This window comes from Necator americanus, chromosome X (assembly GCF_031761385.1).
Source record: "Necator americanus strain Aroian chromosome X, whole genome shotgun sequence".
NCBI lineage: Eukaryota > Metazoa > Nematoda > Chromadorea > Rhabditida > Ancylostomatidae > Necator > Necator americanus.
The window spans coordinates 7,129,811-7,144,446 of record NC_087376.1 but is presented as its reverse complement, the minus strand read 5'-3'; the positions used below and the strand labels follow the sequence as shown (position 1 = coordinate 7,144,446).

Sequence of the window (14,636 nt, the reverse complement as noted above, 5' to 3'; positions counted from 1 at the left end):
TGTGTAATAATTGAATTTATATTTGTATATATACATTTTTAAATCCATGTTCCATAGTACATGCTTACCAAACAAATGAGTTTGCATATAAGTGTTAAGCTGAATTCTCAAAAAAATATTACGAAAATTTCACGGAAATAATTCGTTATTAATCAGGGCAACTCTAAAATATTCCTTCAGAGGTCTTTCTTATGTTTTTTTTTCGTGGAATAAATACCAGAATAAATTGTTCAGTGCCTTCATCGAGGAATGGAATAAAACACTAGCGCACTGCCATTACTTTTCTTGTTTATGTTTGAGTTTTTTGAGTTTTCATACTTTACCTTTTTTGAAAACTTAACAAATTAAAAGAAAGTTATTAATTCAGTTTTTTGCACCTTTAATTTCACACTTCTATACTTTTCATACTCATAGTTTTACATTTTCTTTTCCATATTTATTTCCATTTCTTTATTCGTTTATTTAAGTACATACGCATTTGATGTCCGAAGATCGAATGAATAAGTGTCTGTAAATAGCCAAAATTCAAGTTTCTTCCAGAAATTGCATGGCATTGTTCCGTAACATTCCTTGACTGTTCATATCTACCTATTACCAAAAAGGCAAACAAATTTTTCTTTTTCTTACCTTTTCAGACGATTTTTTTGCTTCCACATTAACACTTCAACTATTTATTAAAATATACATTACAATCTGTTTTGTAAATTAGTTCGAGTTAGCCGAAATAGCGAATCCAATTCGCTTATTTCCATTGTCAAAAACTGAATAGAATTTGCCAATGAAAACATCTCCAAGAATCCAGAGTGGTCCTAAATGTGAGAAATATCACCAGTAAAGTGAAAGAAGAAAATATAAAGTAGAATACCGTTCGGTGCAGGGATGTCGAGACCCATAAATCCGGAGATACAAGTGGTTTGACCATTTTGAGCGACCTAAAAAAGCTGTTATGCTGATTTCGTCCACATAGTTCAGCAGGTTCCTCTTTTAAAAAATACGAGTAGAATTAGCCTACTGGGAAAAAATCTTTTTTTGCGAAATAGGTTTTTTTATTTTGTTGGAATTTCTTTCTAACGAAACGATTTTCGAAGAAAGAAAACAACAACCAGCCCAATAGATCCAAACTCAAAAAAGATGGAGGGTGAAAAATCATTTATAAATGATAACTTTCGTTTTAAGTCTCTTTTGAAAAATTTTTTTCAGGAACTTCAGAACCGCTCGTTTTGAAGGAGTGCCAAAAGTGAACTATTCGTCATTTCTGGTAGAAGTTTAGCTTCAAAAACTTGAAAGGGGAATTATTCCAGGAAATCGGTCATCGTATGGGTTAGGTTGAAATCACAGAGAAACCCATAAGATTTAACTTAACAGCCTTTGTAACTGGTCATAGAATCATTATCTGTGAATTTATATAAATATTCCTCACCTGAAGGATGTAGTCCGATCCTTGAAGAACAAAGTCCTGACCACCAAGGTTGAAGGTTATTGGTGGAAGTTGAGGAATACGCTTACAGTCAATTTCATATTCACCGTTGAAAATTGCGAATGCTCCAATTTTCTTTTGGATCTGTATTGTTCGAGTTTTAGCAGTTTTTTGCTTCCAGAAAAGACTGGAGGAGATGGACAACTCTTCACACCTTTTTAATTGCATCAGTTGGTCCAGTGAGTAGAGAAGTACCGGTATCAACGATAGAATCAACTGGTCCGTTAGTGTAGGTGGTTCCATCGATGGTTACAGATCCGAGTTTAATTCTCCAATAGTCCTCAGAAACTAGCGGTTCCCAAGCGATAGATCCCTAAATATTACGTTGGGAATATTATGGTGGTAGATCACGGTATTATTATTATCATTATTATTATTATTATTATTATTACTATTATTATTATTATTATTATTATTATTATTATTATTATTATTATTATTATTATTATTATTATTATTGTTACTGTTATTATTATTATTATTATTATTATTATTATTATTATTATTATTATTATTACTATTATTATTATTATTATTATAGTATTAAAGTGTATGGTACGGCGGTGAGATTTTCTTCTGACCTTTCTTTCTTTCCTCTTTTTTTAAAGTAAACAGTAAAACGAGAAACCTTGTAGTGAGCTGGATCAGTTCCACAAAGAGTCATTTCACCACCAGCAGCATTGTTATTCAAATCACGGTTCAGCCAGAATGCAAACACCGGTTCTGCACACAAAGCCTGAAAGAATCAAGCAAATATTAGAAGATTTTTTTCCTCCATTTATGATCAAAACACACTTTGTTGGCGAAGATTTGATCCATCGGCTGAGGGATGTTATTCACGGAGATCCGATCCCATCCCATTCCGAGAATACCGTCGAATTTAGCGCCCTGTAAAGGAGAGATAGTAGAAATTAAGAAAAAAGACTATTATAAAATTAGGAGCTGCTTGCTGATTTTTTCAATACCACTTACAACGAAGGCAAGTCCTGGTTCTTGGGTGGCGCAAGCCAATCCTTGCGTTTTATCCGTGCACCATTTGTGGTCGGATCCGAACTGAAAAAAAAAATTTGAAAAAAAAGAAAGGATTTAGGTGCATAGATCAACTTCATTGTAATATTTCAAACTTGAAGAAATATCCTAAATAGAAAGATGGATATTTCTGAGGGGGATTTTTTTCTATTTCAACTTGAATACTTTTTCTTTTGTTTTTCATTAATTTTTGCTTAAAAATTTCTAACACCTACACAAACAACGTCGTTATCGACTACTCCTTTCATCGATCCAGAACCATATTGGATTTCAAATGGTTGATTAGTTTCTGTACATGTGCTTGACTTCTTGCAATTGAACTAGAATATTGGAGATTTATAGTAAGTATAACAGAAAAAATCAGAAACGCTTTTAAAAATTATTACCTTCGTATGGAAATCGCAAGCAAGATCACTAGCTTTGCAAGTATTACACGGCACCCATAGATTAGATGATCCAGTGTCAAAAAGTAGTTGGAATGTTTGAGGTGGGGTTCCGATTTGTACTGTTCCATAATATTGAGCCTGAAATAGATTTAATTAAGAGAAACTCAATAAAATATTCTAAGTAAATTACCTCACATTTGAGTAATCAGAGAGACCCTCGTTATAGGCGAGGTTTGAGTCAAATTTATAACCTTTAATGTATTTCTGTTTCAAATATTCAGCAATTGAAGAGACTTTGTATGCGTTGCGTTCATATGTCGTTTTGTGCATAGGCACACTAAATCGGAACAATATTTATTCACATTTCTTTTTATATAATTAAAATAAATATATCACTTACCGCAAAAACGATTCCACAGCAACGCATGCGGATAATAAGAGAAGCAGAAAATGTGTCATGACGCCACTGCCACCACTTCAATTTACAACTATCCTTTTATAGGATCGCCTATCATCAACTCCTGACGTACGCTCTTATCAGACCAAACTACCAGCTCATCGAACAAGCTATCTAACTAAAGATTTGATCAGAAACTGAAACGAAACTCAAAAATCACATTGGTGAAATCATTTCACTGAAAATTCCAGAAATTCGTTAAATTAAAACTCGTAGGATGTCCTCCGGTCGCGATGACGATGATGGATCAAAGAAAAATACCAACTAATCTCTCCTAAATTTTTATTTCAGAAGAAAAGCGAATTTTCGCAAATATTTTGCACATCATCTTCTTCTGAGATGGTATTTTTCGATTATTAGAAACAGTATTTTTTTATTCCACTATCGTAAAAGAAAGATGTAAAAATTTGTGTTATCATCAAACTATCTCAGAACCTCTTTCAGTGATCAAATGGAGCACAAATTGCGACTGAAATGGAAATTTGAGAAAGAAAGGTGGTACTCCACTAGTATGAAATGAATTTTCCCGAATTTTCGAACGGAAATGACGGATACGATGGATGGCATACAGTAAACTAACTCTTTGACGGGGGGCGCTAATGAGTGATGTTGAAGGGAAATGTGTAGGTGCTCATAGAGAGAAGCTGAAAAGTCGATCGAAGTCGCGATCGAATGATTTCAAGTTTTTTCTTTTTTTTTTGGTAAAATCCTTGTTCAAACGAAACAAATGTTTTTTCTCTTCATTTTCGGAAGAGATCCAGTTTAGGATACCACCAAGTTCCGATCTTCTCCTCATCACATACGCTTCACACGATCAGGTGGTTCCCCTTCACCTGAGCAGGGTCCGGCTCCTTCCTATCGCATCGATGCTTCACATTTCTTACTTTTTTGTTCTCCTCTCCAAAAATTTTGGCCCAAACGTACACTGAGATTCTCGACAGTTTAATATCCATAACCTGTTCTGACAATTGCCCTAATATTTCGCTTGCTCAATAAAAAATTCCGTCAATATTAATTGCTTTGGAAAACGGTGTAACTCTTACGAATTCATGATGCTTACTGAAGAAATGAGTGTGACCAGAACCGTCAGTATTCCTCATTCCTGAAGCAAAACATGCTGAAGTTCCACCTCTTTGACTTCGTCGGCAGCGCGCGTAGTCACTGCCCCCTTACTTCTATCCTGGAATATATCGCTGTGATAAAGCTATGTCCATGGGTGAAGGAGACGTTAGTAGAAGCTCCCGTTTCTTGACTTCTTTCCGCTAGTAGACAGGATCCGAAATGTAAATTGCTGATATCACTATAAAAACTGGAGCCATGACATTCAAATCGAAGAATCGGAGGCCTTCCGAGCACGAGACATCATTTTACACAACGATAGAACTCATTACACCCGCAGCATTAGAATGATACCGTGTGAAATGAACCACTTTGGTGAAATCACCCAACAAGTAAGCTCAGTACGCAAGGATAATGGAATCCACCTGATGCCGCCAATTTCGATAGCCCTATGAGCACAACGAATTTCTTATTTGGGTAAACTTATGCCAGTGATGCTCCGATCCTTAGATTTGTCAGCAGTGTTCCGTGTATTCGCTGTGATACTTGCAAACGTCGTCCCGAAGCCAAAATAACTAATTCGAAGAATTAAACATAAAAAACCGAGGAAAAAAATCTTCGAATGCTTCTTCTAAGGAACAACATATCAAATTCGAACAAATTCGGACAGCATCTTCAGTTACTTTGATCATTATTGATACGACAATCACAATTCGCCACAGTAAAATCAAAATTTCAGAATTTAAGTTAGCTTCTTAATTTTATAGCGCTTAATCAAATATTTTTTAAAGAAACGCCATCTGAATTAAATTAGTTCTCTAATTAAAATAAATAAATAAAATAATTCTAATTAATTAAAATTATATACAGTTAATCACAAAAACAACTACTACTAATATAACATATAATACGATAAAAAATAAACTCAATTGTTCAACTTTTCACTATCAATCGTTTGAAACCAAGTCGTAGTTTATAGCCAAAAAATTGGACTGAAGTGTCCAGTTCTATGAGATAGAAATACGGCTTCAACTCAATTATAAATGCTTCTCTCGACACTTGAAGTGCTTCCGAGAATCTCTTACGTAGAAAAAAACAAAGATTAATCTGCAAAAAACAAGGGGAATGATATCTGTGATCAGGGATCTTCTCCAGAAGTATAATCGAAAGGGTCAGTTCTCGCTTAATACGCTGATCTTTTGGCACCGCCTCACATTTTTCATGATAAAGGAAAATAGCGAAAAAAAAAACTTCTAAAAATGTCAATTGTAAAGAGTTACAGGGCGGTGTAGCGCAGTCGGCTAGAAGTTCCGCTACCTGCGCGATCGATCGGAGGTTTGAATCCGCCGTAGCGCTCACCAAGCCTATCATCCCTCAGGGCGTGATAAATTGGTACCAGACTTTTTTTTCGGAGGATGGAAGCGCTGACTTCACACATTGGCTAGCCCCACAAGTCATTGTATAGGCCAGTTACACGTTCGTGAATCTCAAACGATTCTCAATTTGAGCGATGACGTAGGGGCGCATCCCGAGCGGATTGATTAAAGCCAGACACTTTATCGTTTATAAAGAGTTACTTCCTGCTGAAGATCACCCACTTCTTCGGTACTCAAGTCGGATGGAAACAGAATATGCATGGACGCACAAAATATACATGGACGTCTGATCCCGCACCCAATACGACTTATCCAACTGGATAAATGTATCCCGATGGACAAATGGAGTGGTTTGATTTATTGCTAAAAAATAAGAAATCTGCTTACGGCTCAAGCTACGAGGTTCCGTGGTCGGATCGCAAAGATCCAACCCCTGCGTATGCGGCTGTGCTCGATGCAGCGCAATGAAGCCGTTGCAGTTGCAATCCAGGCGGTACCCTCGTTGGGACCATTCACCCAGCAAGACCGAATTAAGATAACTATGGTACCACTCCATGGGCGGATGTGGCGCAGTAGGTTAGAGGTCCGTTGTAGCCACACGGTTGAAGGTTCGAAACCGCCCTAGTGCAAACCAAGCCGTTCATTCCTCCGGGGTCGATAAATTGGTACCAGACTTGTCAGGAAGGACAAAAGCACTGACATCGGCTGGCCCCGCAAGTCATTGTATAGGCCAACACGCGTTCCAAAGCCTCATCGATTACGAATTCCAGTAAAACGCGTTGACGCATCCCAAGTGGATCGATACGCCAGTGACTTTATCCTTCTTATCCTTTATGGTCCCACTCCAATCTCAACCGTTCACACAACTGCATCAGAGTTCAGTTCGTTTTGATCCGATTATATACGTATTCAACTGCTCCAGCACCTTAGATGTTCAGTTGATACGCGGTTTGCTCCCGCAACGAAATACCATTGTGCCCAGCTTGCTGGGGAAATTAACCAAATAATTTTCCGATTGAAAACGGAAGGCACCAGTAGCTTCATTTGCGCTGTTCATACAACAAATATTTTGGATGCGAGCTCTGCATACGTAAAGGACAAAATCATTAAATTTATAGCTTCTATAGGGTTGGTTTACAGTTACAAACCAACAAAATAGCACCTCTATAGCTATTATCGATCCGCGCGCATGGAATACAAGTACAATACACTGCGGTGCAAAATCTTAGGTCCACTTCATAAAAACAGTGATTTATTACAAAAATTGGATCTAAAGAGCAGGATCAGTACTTTGTTAAATCGCCTCTGTTGTAGACAACAAAAAATTATATTTGGCATACTTTTGATAAGGATATCACTAAAAACTTATTCTACATTATCCATACATCAGGTATGTCAGCCTTCAGATCAAAAGTCAAGGAGTAAGGGGTTCTGCCATATACACCTTATGTACGAGGTAACCTCATAAGTTCTGTATTGGGTTAGAATCTGGGGAACCACTTGACCATTCCAGAAATTTGATTCCTTTCGCATTAAGCTAATCTGTAGTGGACTTTAGCAGGTGTGCGAATGCTTATCTTGTTCAAAACTAGGTTACGCCTACGAAATCTTGTGAAATATGGCAGTAAATGATCTTCAAGCACTTTCTGATAGTCTTCGCTGTTCATCTTACACGAGACCAACTCAAACGCAACAGTTCCGTATCCGGAAGACGAGGCCCTGACCATGGGACTTCCACCACCAGGGCTACGCCTTGAAAACACTCATTCCTCTTTCCTCAGACTCTCCATTAGTGTCTGTAGCCGTTGACCTCATCGAGGTTCGATTTGTTTCTGTCGGAGAACACCACCTGAAAGTCAGATAAGTACTTTTGATTGCGTGGCAGATTAGCTGCAAGAGTATCTCACCTTTTCCTAATTCGTGCTCATGTGTGCGCGAGTGAACATGAAGGCAGCATACCGCGAATCTGGGGTGGTACAGATTTCAGGTGTAGTATCCGTATACGGGGTCGTAGATTATGGAGACCGGGGTGGTTAAGCTCAACTCTCCCTAAATCACTGCAAGCAGCCGGGCCCTGAATGCTGTTTTGTACGATGCTTTCTATTGCACCGCGCCACCCTTGCACGCGTAGCGTCCCTTTCTGCCTATCGGGGCAGTCCGAATTGATTTTCGGCGAATCGCAGGGCGGAGGCGGCGCAAGGGGTGGAGCGTTGCAATAGATGGCGACGTACAAAACAGCATTCTGGAGGCCGCTGTTTGCGGTGATGCAGGGAGCGGAATTACCCCCGTCTCCATAATCTACGACTCCGTATACGATTACTCCACCTGCAATCCACCACAGATTCGTGGCATGCTGCCTTTAAGCCTGGCAGCCCTATGGCGATCACACAAAAACACAAACGAGGTGCACGTTTTATAATTTAAATTGTTTTGATTAACAATGTGAGGACAGCGCTTCACGTTGCGTGGTACTGTCCATTTCGATAAAGGCAGATCAAGAAGATGCCTGAGTATGTTCGCAAACTCGCTGCTGTTGGAAGCCATCCGGACCAGGCGACTTTCATCCCTTCTAGATAACTTTCTTGGATGTCCGGTAGTGATTTTCTCTTTGTAGGCTTTTGTGTTCTTCAGATAATGGTTGATGGAGGTGTGAGATCTCCCCAGTTGAGCCGCGATCTTCCTATTTGTAAGGTCTCATGAAGGGTATCGACTTGAGCTTGTTCGTAAGCAGAAAGCTTGGTTGCCCTAGGCATTAGAACAGACAATTTTTACCGGATTATTCATACCCAACTTTGCATGGGAAAACCATGGTCATGGGAAATTCTCAGGTTGATCTAAGATCTCGCACCGACCTATTTTTCAATAAAGTTCGTGGCATCCTGCGTTGATCAGGTATCCTGCCAAGGTTACTTGTGTAGTGATTTTCCCAGGAGAGAAATACGGTGGTGATATTGCCTGGCTCTGGTAATCTGTTTCTAGGCTCCTATTAGGAAAATCAGTGGTCGACCTAAGATTTTGCACCGCATTGTATAAGCTCAGAGGAAATAATTCGCTCCTTCGCTAATAATAGTTTTGCTGAATATGATTTTAAACTAATCTAATCAGAGAATAATTTCATACTAAGAACACTATGAAAATGTGATGTTCACAAATGATTATAATACGGAATGCAGATGGAGAATATCCTCGGAAAAAATTTATACTATAAAATATCTTTCAATGCACACTTCGTTCTGATGACAACAAAACATTCTGTGCGTAAAACAAATCATACAGAATTTACAAGGAACGGATAAAACAAACATTTGCACACGTTAAAACCAAAAAAAAAAAAACCGAGGACATGTGAGAAAACGCAAGTATTAGTTCATCCCTTAGATAATGCGGTTTCCTCTTTTTTTTTCTTTTTGAAAACATAGATAAAAAAAATCTTTTTTAAACCTAAAACACAGTTTCGTTGATATTCAACGAGCCTCTTCCATCTGCGTGATAAACGTTCTATGCCTGTTTTTCTAAATCCTCCCCAGACCTTAACTAATCCAATCGAACAAACCACATTATTTATGGGATGACCCAATAAAAAAGAGCAAATACGCGAACAAGATACGATTGTTAGGTAAGATTATTGGGAATGTGTGGAAGAATAAAGAATGCCTGAATTGCTCAGAGAAAAAGAGAGAAAAGAGGAGAGAGAAAAAGAAAGATATACAATAATAAAGATAGCGAAAGAAACGAAAAAGAGGAGGACAGGAGGCCGAGATAATCATGTACACGTATCGTACGATGAACTATGAGATTACACATATCCTCCAACCTCACCTCCATTCAAAGGATCGGTGGAGTCTCGTTGTATTGTGAGCTGCGATGAAAAAGACAAATCAACAGTTTCCGTCACTTTTTGTAGAAAAGCGATGAGACGAGAAGTTCGTTGAAATACTCTACTAAACTGCTTTTCAAAAACCTCGTTCAAAACACGAACAAAAGAGAAGTTTTTAAAAAAATCACAAAAAAAAGCTATTACTATAGAAATAAATGCAACACCATTCTTAAAAACCGCTGCTAACTTTACATTCTTTAAAGTGTAATCTCAAAGAACTACTCGTGCGAGGCCAGACCCCACTAAAACTTCCCAAAAAGTATAATTCTATTAGGATCAGGAGAAAAGGAACACAAAAAAAAAACTTGGTTTCCTATCAAACAAAAATCCACAATAAAACGTATATCGAGACGATGTTTAAAATAAGATATAAATGGCACTTTGACTATTTACAATTACGAGGCTTCTACTGTTCCATAGAAAAGTAGTTCATTTCGTTACATTCTTCCTTATTGTTCTCAACAACAGAAAGTTTCCCCTGTGGACCCGCTTTGACGAAACGAGTAGGTCTGCAATTTATAAATTATAAATTCACGAAATTCACGGCATTAAAGAAAAATTAGGTTGAAACCGAGGCAATTCATAAGGTGGTTTTAGAAAGTGTCAAATTAGCGGCTTCGTAAAATCCACCGAAAACGTTTTGTAAGATGGTTCTATTCGAAAAAAGCTGTATAATGCTCTTCATGTGAGCGAACAGCTGCGACATCAAGTTAAGGAACAGACAATTGTTCTACTTTTAGGCATGTCCTTCGAGCACAACTTCTTCCCTTCGGCAGGAACACCGATTCTAATGAATTCATGAAGAAAGTGGAAAAAAAATCCAACGCAAAATAAACTTACTTCGGACACAAGATCGCAACAGACTCATCAATAATCTGAACGTCATTCGCAGCATAACTCATGAGCATCGTAGCAAGTGAAGTAGCCCCAGGCAAATCCATCTTTAATGTAATATAAAAACAATAAAAAAAGTTTTTACTGAAGACACAAGAAAAGAGAACATCACAAACCTCGACCATTGGAATATTCTTGAAAAAACGCTCAACACCTATGTTAACGGACCACTGTTCAAGCGTCTGAAAAATCGCAACGGCTGAAAGGCGATATTAAACATTTAAAAAAAAAAAAACTACACTTACACGATGATCAAGGAGATCTTTGAGAGCTTTGGTTGCAAAATAGATAACATCCATATTCATTGATGAGATTGCTTCTAAGCACACCTAAAAGAAACCAATTAATAGTTTAATGCAAATTCTTTGGATTTTTTACCTCGAAAAATTCCTCTAACTGTTACCTGATACACGAAATTCGCATGATAGAAGGGAACGTTACGGCCGGACAGATCTTCCGCCACTTCTTTAGTGTCGTACTCAGTTGCAAGTTCTTTTGCAAGTTTCTCCACTTGGGTCAAAAGCACTGCAATGAAATTGGAATGTTGATTTGAAGGAAAAATATAGCCAGTAGGATCTTCTTCCGTGCATTCCTTGTTTGTTTTTTTAGTACTTACGTACAAAATGTTACTTCATCCTCCCAGACGAATCTGGTACCAATTTATCGACCCCGGGGAGGTATGAAAAGCTTTGTTGGCGCTAGGGCGGAATGGAACCTCCGATCGATCGTGGTTCATCCAGTGTGGAACCTCTTAGCGACTGCGCTACACCGCCCTACATTAGGTAATAACTACATAAAATTTGATCGAGATTCGTTAGACCTCAAAAAAATTCCATTAACAATGACCTGAAGCGGGAAGAATCCCGTTAGACACGAACTTGACAAACTTACATTTACACTTGGTCGAAACGACATGAAGCGCGGTGCAGTTGCGTGAGTGGTTGGAATCGAGGTGGGACCATCGCTATGTGCAGCGATGAACAGTGGTGGCAGAGATCCATACTCGGCCCTAACCGCTACGCTCTACAGCACCGCTTCGAGCGCAACCGCTTACGCAACTGCGTCGTGCTTCATGTCGTTTTGACTTTACTATACATAGAGTACTAGTACTTGAACTGTTACAAATTTAAGAGGGAGGCAAGATTTAGTTAAACGAAACGAATATTAAGATCTTTACATTCTGGATTCGCTCTCCTAGCGAGTGGGCACATTTCACACATCCTAAGTTCATAAATATTCACATCGTTCGGCACTTCTTTATGTATGCAATCGACCACGCATTTATTGCAAGGAGAAATTAGATGTGTGGATGTTTGAAGCTGTGGCTGAGATGAGCATGTAACGTGGAATACTCTCTCTTTGTTCTTCACTACTGAAACTAAGGAATTTTGAAACGAGTTGCCATAGAGAGAATGCAATATCTCACATTCTCAAACCATCTTCGTTTTTGTACGACACTTCTTCACAGCAAAATGGGATGGTTGTATTTGAGAGATCGCCCGGATATCCTTTCAAGCCTTGTCCCGGTTCCAGAAATAGGTGACGGTGACTCCCTCATTCTTATGTTGTATGTTGAATTTCCCAACTCACAAATGAATCGAATACACAGCGGATGAGGGATGAGATGAAGGAACCAAAATAAAGGGAATTTCAACGAAAATCTGTCCGGAATTACTCTTCCGGGAAGTATTGCTCTTCATTAACATGTTAATTCGCCTGGACATCAGCCAAACATGATAAATTATAAGCGACTAGTAAATAGTTCAATGAAAGAATTACGCATACATTACATAACTGAAGTTTTAAATTGGACTACTTTGACTTCGGAGCAGACAACAAAATGTTGCGAAGAGATCAAATGCGCGAAACATTACTCCTGAGAATTATTATCTATTCTCTACTAAATCCAACACAGAGAAGAATAAGCACGTACATCTGGTGAAGAACTACGATACCATAAGAATACGACATATAAGAAAAGCAATTGAAAAACATGAATCTCACATGAATCATCCTTGCCCTTCGACGGGACCATGGTGGATGCTTCCAGAAGTCGCATACCATGATCACGATTTCGCACGCTGCAAAAGATAGCAGAATTACATCGAATCATAAGAATGAATGAAAACTGATTGAAGAGAAAAAACAAACAAGAATAAAACTTACTGTTCAACATAGTTGACAACGCTAGCACCTTTCAACAGACCCTGATGAATTAACCTCGCAATCATGCTCACAACACGATATTCATACTTCGGATCCGCAACGATTTCGTCCTTCTTCAGAAATACGAATGTTTAATCACATTCAACTTCAAAAGTACATTACAGTAACAGTGAAGTACATTGCAAATTGCAGAGAGTGCATCATGGAGGAGCTTAACGCGACCAGTTTCATCATATTCCTCAGCGAGCAAATTTGCCAACGAATCCTCACTAAAACCGTCATCGTCGGGAGATATTGCTTCGAGGATCACATCTCGAACGCGAAGCACCTAAAAAGGAGAATAAGAGATCTTATCGCGGTATTCTCTGCAATTAAAAAGATTAGCATTAACTCTGACTTAAAGGGATACGCGAGAAATCTGACAGCCGACAGTGGTTTGAATTTTTCGAAATGCAGTGACGTATAGACGTTGGGTCAAAACGATATGAAGCACGGACAGTTGCGTAAGGTGTCTGTCGCCATGGTCCTGCCTCGATTGCAACCGCTGTGTCTGCCGCATCGCTTCGAGCGCAGCCGCTTACGCAACCGTTCACGTCGTTTTGACCCAACTATAAAAGTAAAGTGTGCTGGTACAAACCTGATCACCGTTTGCTTTAGCATTAGGAGAATCGTTACTCGCCTCACTATCCGATTCCATCGATCCGAAACCCATTGATCTTGAGGTATAAGAACCACTAAAAGAATAAGTTCAACTTTAAAAAAAAAACAGTATTTACTTCAAACGTGAATCATGAAAGTAACAGAGCTAGACGTTTGATCCTATGACATATTTTCACAGCAATTAAGTAGTTTTAGCTAATAGTTCAACATACTCAATGATCAATTGATCAAAACTTGACAATTCTTCTCATAGTTTCATGAAAAGAAAAGTAAACCCGTCCAATGCTCAGCAAAATAAAATATATACAGTAAATACCGTGTTGAAGAGCACTTTTTCTGGTTAGGAACTGCTTATGGAACGTCTGTGGATAACTTTTCTTACACGAATACGTTAACACTATCGGAATTCTTGGCGCGGAGCAGATTTCAAACAGTGGTTATTCACTCGCAACCTTGAAATAATTGAAAGCAATTCTCGCCACTTCCAGCGATCCGTCAACAAAAATAATAAAAACTTTCTCAAGAGAAACCACGTTAATCTGAATAAATATAGCTAACAAACCAAGGATGGTGGTACTCTTCAAGCGTTTCTGTTTCATCAGTCACTTCCTCGAAGTCATCCTCAAAATCGTAATCGAGTCCAAACTCGAAGCGACCACCTAAAGAAAAAAAAACTGTGATAAGGAATGGATCGAATGAGGAACTAAGCAAACTAACCATCTTTTTTAATAGACGAGCCACTTACACCACGGTTCCTCTTCTTACGAATAGCTTTCGCCTCCTTTGGGTTCTTCGCAACTGGTCTAACAGCTGAAATATTAAAAAATTTCATTTTTAAATCAATGAATGGGTCCGAAAAGTGCGACTGACGAGAAGGCTGAGGTGCAGATGGGAGCTTCTTCTTGGATGCAATTTTCGTATTCGTCAGACCAAGTTCAGCAATTTTCTTCTCCATCTCACGCTCAGCGATCTCTTCTGGATCTTCTTCCATGTTGTTGAATGTAGGGTATGGCATTACAGTTCCGCCTTATGTGATAAAGAAAAGTAATATGTGGTAAAAAAAAAAGAATTTCTCACGTGACGAGAGAAAAAGACAAAAGACGATGGAAAAAACATTAAAAAAATAAGATTAAGAAACATGAAAGCAAATGCGTTAGAATGCTGAGCAGTCAACGACTGGAATGTGACAGTAGCTCATAAAGTTCGGAGACCAAGAACAGATCATATGACCGGTGAAGATAAGCAGAACGTATGG

The 14,636-nt window shown here is 38.5% G+C and overlaps 2 protein-coding genes across 2 annotated transcripts; both read right to left on the bottom strand.

Annotated features, from left to right (window-relative positions):
- Positions 1-705: 705 nt before the first annotated feature.
- RB195_021698 (uncharacterized protein) lies at positions 706-3,351 on the bottom strand (the record flags this gene model as incomplete). Its single annotated transcript, XM_064208567.1, has 11 exons — positions 706-809; positions 866-932; positions 1,421-1,561; positions 1,632-1,790; positions 2,106-2,213; positions 2,273-2,365; positions 2,450-2,530; positions 2,722-2,826; positions 2,893-3,030; positions 3,088-3,229; positions 3,293-3,351. The coding sequence occupies 11 exons, from the start codon at positions 3,349-3,351 to the stop codon at positions 706-708; spliced, it is 1,197 nt and encodes a 398-aa protein (XP_064064448.1).
- Positions 3,352-10,067: 6,716 nt separating this feature from the next.
- On the bottom strand, positions 10,068-14,396 carry RB195_021697 (uncharacterized protein; the record flags this gene model as incomplete). Its single annotated transcript, XM_064208566.1, has 12 exons — positions 10,068-10,170; positions 10,502-10,602; positions 10,672-10,737; positions 10,801-10,884; positions 10,959-11,080; positions 12,560-12,636; positions 12,722-12,834; positions 12,900-13,049; positions 13,359-13,455; positions 13,944-14,040; positions 14,099-14,191; positions 14,252-14,396. 12 exons carry the CDS (start codon positions 14,394-14,396, stop codon positions 10,068-10,070), a joined length of 1,248 nt encoding a protein of 415 aa, XP_064064447.1.
- Between the last annotated feature and the right edge of the window lie 240 nt (positions 14,397-14,636).